Source organism: Carassius gibelio, chromosome B22, assembly GCF_023724105.1.
Source record: "Carassius gibelio isolate Cgi1373 ecotype wild population from Czech Republic chromosome B22, carGib1.2-hapl.c, whole genome shotgun sequence".
NCBI classification, from domain to species: domain Eukaryota; kingdom Metazoa; phylum Chordata; class Actinopteri; order Cypriniformes; family Cyprinidae; genus Carassius; species Carassius gibelio.
Window position 1 is genome coordinate 16,377,512 of NC_068417.1, and position 6,000 is coordinate 16,383,511.

At 35.8% G+C, this 6,000-nt stretch overlaps 1 protein-coding gene across 2 annotated transcripts in view; it reads right to left on the bottom strand.

Annotated features, from left to right (window-relative positions):
* Window positions 1-5,789, bottom strand: part of LOC127988465 (uncharacterized) — a 41,358-nt gene extending 35,569 nt beyond the window's left edge. The window contains exon 1 of one of the 2 annotated variants that reach the window (XM_052591224.1): window positions 5,453-5,789. In XM_052591224.1, the coding sequence (XP_052447184.1) occupies window positions 5,453-5,498 (46 nt within the window). In that variant the 5' untranslated portion in view covers window positions 5,499-5,789. The remainder of the gene's footprint in view (window positions 1-5,452) is intronic. The other variant, XM_052591225.1, reaches the window with a different exon arrangement.
* Window positions 5,790-6,000: the final 211 nt, after the last annotated feature.

Sequence of the window (6,000 nt, forward strand, 5' to 3'; positions counted from 1 at the left end):
GGACTTATTAAACGAACGTATTAGTATCAGAAATGGATTTTAATATATTACAATGAATTATACAATTATGTTGTTAATATTTCTCTATAATGAAAAAAAAATTACTATCTGGGAAATAAAGCTTTGTATTTATTTCTTAAATCCGTTCGGTATATAGTCAGTTATTTCTCTGAATAAATTCAGATTTCAGAACGAACACTTTGTAGTTTGTTATATATGTTGAGGTCGTGTCCGTCTGATGTTTATCATGTTCATGATGCTCACTACTGTAATGAACGTAGCTTTTTAATAAGTAGGGGAAATTCCCGACATTTAAAAAATAACCGTTTACATGCCTAGGGTGTTAGCATTGTAATAATGTACAGTGATACTTCATATTTATAAACACTGACTTGTTAGGTGATGTTTTCTCATTAAAATCATACAAATTCCTATTAATTCAATGGAACTTTTTCGCACACTAGGGATTACCAATATGGCAGCGTGGCGGCTTCACTTTAATGACGTCATGAGCAATCCAGTTCTATATTATAGATCAGTGGGCAGGAGATGTTTCTGTACCTATATAAAGCACAACATTAAATCAGTTTTACCAGAAGTTTACGAGCTGGCTTATCTTTATGCTGACGTTAAAAAGAGCGCTCCGTGCATATGGTCAATGGGTTACCAGGCAACGTAACAGGTCCTCTCGCTGATAAAAACTCGTCATCTTATTATCTCGTCACGCGCGTCTTCTCCATCTGCACGCGCGCGCGCTCACACACACACACGCCACGGGAGAACTATTGTCCCATGTCAAACTTTTTAACTGGAACATAAGACCTGACCTGGACAACAGAACATATTACTCCAATACAAATAATTAAAGTAACTTATAGCGCTACACAAAACCGTAAAGCACAATTCAAAACAGCTCAAAGTGGCAGAACAGGCATTTTGTACTCACTGCTCCAGTGTCTTATACAATTTAATGTTATTATAAACAGCATACATTAATATTTCATTAATATCAGTTGTTAAACAATTTAGCTTTTGCTATGTAATGGCAGACTCCAGTACTAATCAGAAGATGAGATCAACAACTCACCAACATATAAAGTTAATTAACTCAAAATTGTTTATGATGCAGCTTTTTCACCTTGCGCCGATAGTTTTGGTTTAGAATACATCACATCCGGTCGGGCGGTCGCATATGGTCTGGCCGCAGAAGTTCAAATATGTGATCGCATCCGAAGCTCAAATTAGATCCGAAATTTCCGCATACGCATATGATCGAAACTCCACGCAGCTCCCGCACTACTTTCCATTGGAAATGAATGACTCCCGGTGTAGTTTGTCTGAGACAGTAGAAAGGCGGCTTTACTGTTCAAAATATGCGTGCAAAAGTTGCATGCCCACTAAATTCGGATTTCTTAAAGGGGAAGCGTCAGGACAATAGAGATCGCAAATGTGTCGTCATCATGACGTATCCCAGTGGTGAACGCAAAGCATTTTGGGAATCCACGGCACAAACATTAGGTGCCAGACTTCTTTGCATGGAGGGAAGAACGCAGTGTTCAATATGCAGTCTACCTGCTATGTTATAAACTGCAAGTCGTTCTCACGATAGAAGTGGCATAAACATTTAACATTTAACATCCTTTTATCATTTTCCAGCGTGGAAAAATAATAGTACAAGCCATGTTTCAGAGGTGACGAATGACATGGATAGCAGCGGTAAGGAGGCCAAGATTACCTTTGATAAAACTCCACCACACATGATGGTGTTCAAAGCATTTTCACAAAGGTAAGTTACAATTATTCTCTGTAAATGTAAACTGTTAACTAGCATGAAATGGCTAGAAAATGAGCTTAAGTTACCAATGTACTAAAGGGTAACGTTAATCAGTTTTGAATGTTGTACATCTAGGCTACATCGCAATTTATTTGGTGACTGTGTTTGCAGGCAAACCTGCCTAAATGTTGGAGTGTGATCCTGCTTTAATTACAGGAATAAATTAGTTTAAAATATGTTAAAATAGAAAAAGTCATTTTAAATTGTCGTAATATTTCACAATATTACTGTTTTTATTATAATTTTTTTATCAAATAAATGCAGCCTTGGTGAGCAGAAGATGCTTCTTTTAAAAACATTTAAAAATCTTACTGACCCCAAACCTTTGAACACAGTTGTATGTTGCCCCCTGTGTATAGCTAATCTGGATTCCTTAGGAATAGAGGTTGTGATATGACACAATGTCTTTATATTGTTACTGTCAGAGACTACACCTGCACCTGAGATGGAAGGTCCTGTGAATCCTCCTCCATCACCGGACAGGGTCCGCACAGCTCATGAGACTGAGCTGAAGACTTGTGCTTGTGGTTGTGTGCTGTGCTTTGACCAATATGTGTCCAAGTATTGTTGTGAAGGTGTCATGTTAGAATTATACACCTTGCTCACATCTAATATGTAAATGTTTTTTGTTTTCCAAAAGATTTTGTAATGTCTCTTCTCACATGTAATGTTTTTTTAGCCATGTCTGTAAATAAAATACACAAAGATTGAATGAAATTCTGCCTCCTTTATCTGTATTAAGGAAGAATTGATAACAAACAAAATATGTTTGCTGCGTGGATCAGGCGGACTTAATGAAAATGCAAATTCATCCTTTGCCAGCAGGAGATGTTTTAAAGCATTGACATAAAGCGCGAGAAATAGAGGTTTCCCCAGTAACAGCTGTAAACAAAGCAGAGCTACGCTCACACGCTGCTTTATCAGGCATACAACATGCAAGTCCTCCTTCAGAAATACAGCGATATAAAAACACATGTGCCTCGTTTTGATATTTAAACATAAATGTAAGGAATTATTATTATTAAACGTGCAGTACATTACGTAACGTTACTCATGTTTATTTAACGAAGCCTTTTTGAAAATAGATCAGTTTTAAAATTGTGGCGAGTCTCCAAAAATAAATGTATGGGAAACACATCCCACGTCACAACCACCTGAGCCCAAATTCAGTCTACTCATCACCTTGACTTTAACTGTGTTTGTAGAAGGCACTGCAGCCAGACCGATATACACAACACAGACCGGAAGTTAACTTAGGTCCAGGCGCATGCGCCAGATGAAACCGTCTATACCATTATAGATGTCTGCATTTCTATTAATTTTTAGTCACATGTAATACATTTTAACTTATTTGGACATTATGAAATATCATATTTTTTATATTTTCCTTACTGTATTATGAATTTCAGTTCACACACACACACACACACACACACACACACACACACACAGTGTTACTCTAAAAATGTAAAGTTACTCTTAAAAAGTAATTAACAGAATCAAATAAGATCCTAAAGGACAAAGTACATTTCCATTTAAAAATCACAATGTTAAATATGATACAAATCAAAAAAACTTTAATCCAATTAAATTAAACACAATGGGTCTCATTCATGAAACATTCGTAAACATACGAGTAAATATCTGAGTGATTTGCGCGTAAAGAGAACTTACCGAAAACTCTTCTCCTGATTCACAAAAACTTCGTAAACGTCAGATGTGATAGTGAAATGTGTGTGTGTGTTAATGAATTCCAATCAGTCGTAAATGGGACGCGCGTGCACGCTCACTCTCAATTACCATAAATCCCGCCCATTAAATCCGACTGACAACTATATATGAGCATCATATTATGACACTAAACGAAGGATTTCAACATGTCTTCTCAAAAGCGACTGAAAAAGAAACATTTCTCAGCTGCAGAAATTGAAGTTTTATTATCAGAAGTTCATTCAAAACGCCACATTTTATTTTCAAGCGTACTAGTGGCGTATCAGGTCCTAAAAAAGGAAGTTTGGCAGCATATTACAGACCCTCCCTTACGAAAAATTACCATGGTTTTATTATAGTAAAACTGTAGTAACCCATGGTTTTTTGGCGTATTGACTCCCATTTGTCTAACCACAGATTTACTAAATATACCGTGGTTAAACTATGGTTAATATAGCAAAACCATGGTTAATTTGTGGTTACCATGGTTTAACTATAGTAACCATGGTCTTTTGGTTTCATTTGTAGTAAAACCATGGTTAATTTCCGTAAGGGCTATTACTGGCTCTCATAATAAAAGTTAAAAGAAAAACCGTATGTAATTAATATATATAATATTTTTTTCAAAATGCTGTGTAAATATGTACCCGATTATGAATTAAAATGCAGCCGTATTAATGAGCAAAACGTTCAGACGTTAAACGCACTATTTACGCGTGGCTGGGAGCAGGTGTAGATTTCTTTCGTACCAACTAACATTTGGAAAATACGAACGTTTTAATGAATCCGAAAATTTACGCCAAAACCACTTTACACGCGATTTACACAAAAATTCGTTCTGCTCGTGTTTCATGAATGAGACCCAATGTCCAATAAGATTCTAACCATTTTAACCAAATTAAATCCTACAGGACACCGTTAAATCCCATTAAAATCAATCAGAATGTCCAATAGGATTCTAAGAATCCAGTAAGATCCAAAAAGATATACTGAAATTCCAATAGGATTTTTATGACATTGTGCACATAGTTTGTTCCATCATTTTCACCAAATTTTATTATTTTACAGTTAACTTTGCATCAAACATTTTTAAATGAATAAAACGGGCAGTAAAATGATACAACTAATACATGAATAATTTTAATATTTGTTTTATCTGATCATTAATGCAAAATAATTCGTAACAATATGCATGAACTGTTTAGACAGATGATTTATGCTGCAGATTTTTCACAAAACGTTGATAAACACCACAAATGAACGCAAACACCGATATTTTAATTAATGCGAACCTTACCAAAATTACATAACGTTAAATTGTACAGTTACAGTTTACAAGTATGTTATCAAATGAAGTTAATAAAACATACATGCATTATCAGAAATCTCATAGCGTCTCGTTTAACAGACAGAAACCTTATAATCTTATAGATAACAATCAGAACAAAATCAGCTCTCTGAAAATGTAAATCACATTTGAGTGGTTTGTTTCTGAATGAAAAGAGCCCTGTTGACTGATAAACCGCTAACGCTGATCCGCATAATCAACATTAAAATTCAGCAATCTCTGCGCTGTATCTTGGTGTTGTATCATTTCCACCCAGAGGTACGCAAAAATGTAGGGAGGATGTTTCCTCGTGTCTTTGATGTACAACTACCCGTTGTTAAATTTGAAAAACATTACTTGTATACATCTAGCCAATGTTCGTGTGTAAATTTCCCTTACAGTAAATGCAAGCGCAAGACCGGAAGTAAGTAGCAACACCCGCGTCGCCCAAGCTGACCGGCGCCATCTTGTGCCCATTGAGTAAAGAGATGATAAAACATCTGTCACTGAACACCGCTGTTTCCAGCGTCGACAAAGTGAAACAGAAAGCATTTACAAATACACAAAAATCGCACACTTACCGCACATCAGTAGTAAGATCTCAAAGAATGTAAACGTTTTCTTCATATTGTTTAAGATTCTCGTGGAGTCAGATTCCAATGATAATAGGAAACTCGTTGTTTGTTTCTGAACCGCACCCACCCCAACGGTCAAGCACGATATTGTTAACAAAACCCACGAAATGCCAAAAAAACGATTTTATACCGACGGTGACTGGTTCATTAACATGACGTTTTATGCTGTACTAAAGAATAATTATGTTTACGTTTTAAAATCTGAAATACTGTAACAAAGCGCATAAGACACTAATGGCGGTGACTCCTCCTCATCGTCGTCTTTTTCTTCTTGTGTTTAATGGCGGATGACATTCAATTTTTCGATGCATTACCGCCATCTACCGATTAGGAGTGTGAATAAGCATAGACATATATAGGTAGACGTATGGAGTGAGTTTTGGTTCTTTATTACATGCAAGAAAATAAAAGATCTGAGAGAAAAAAAAAAGTTTGAGAGAAAAAGTTATCACACTGATAGCAAAAAAACATTTCATGAGAGAGAAAAGAATATT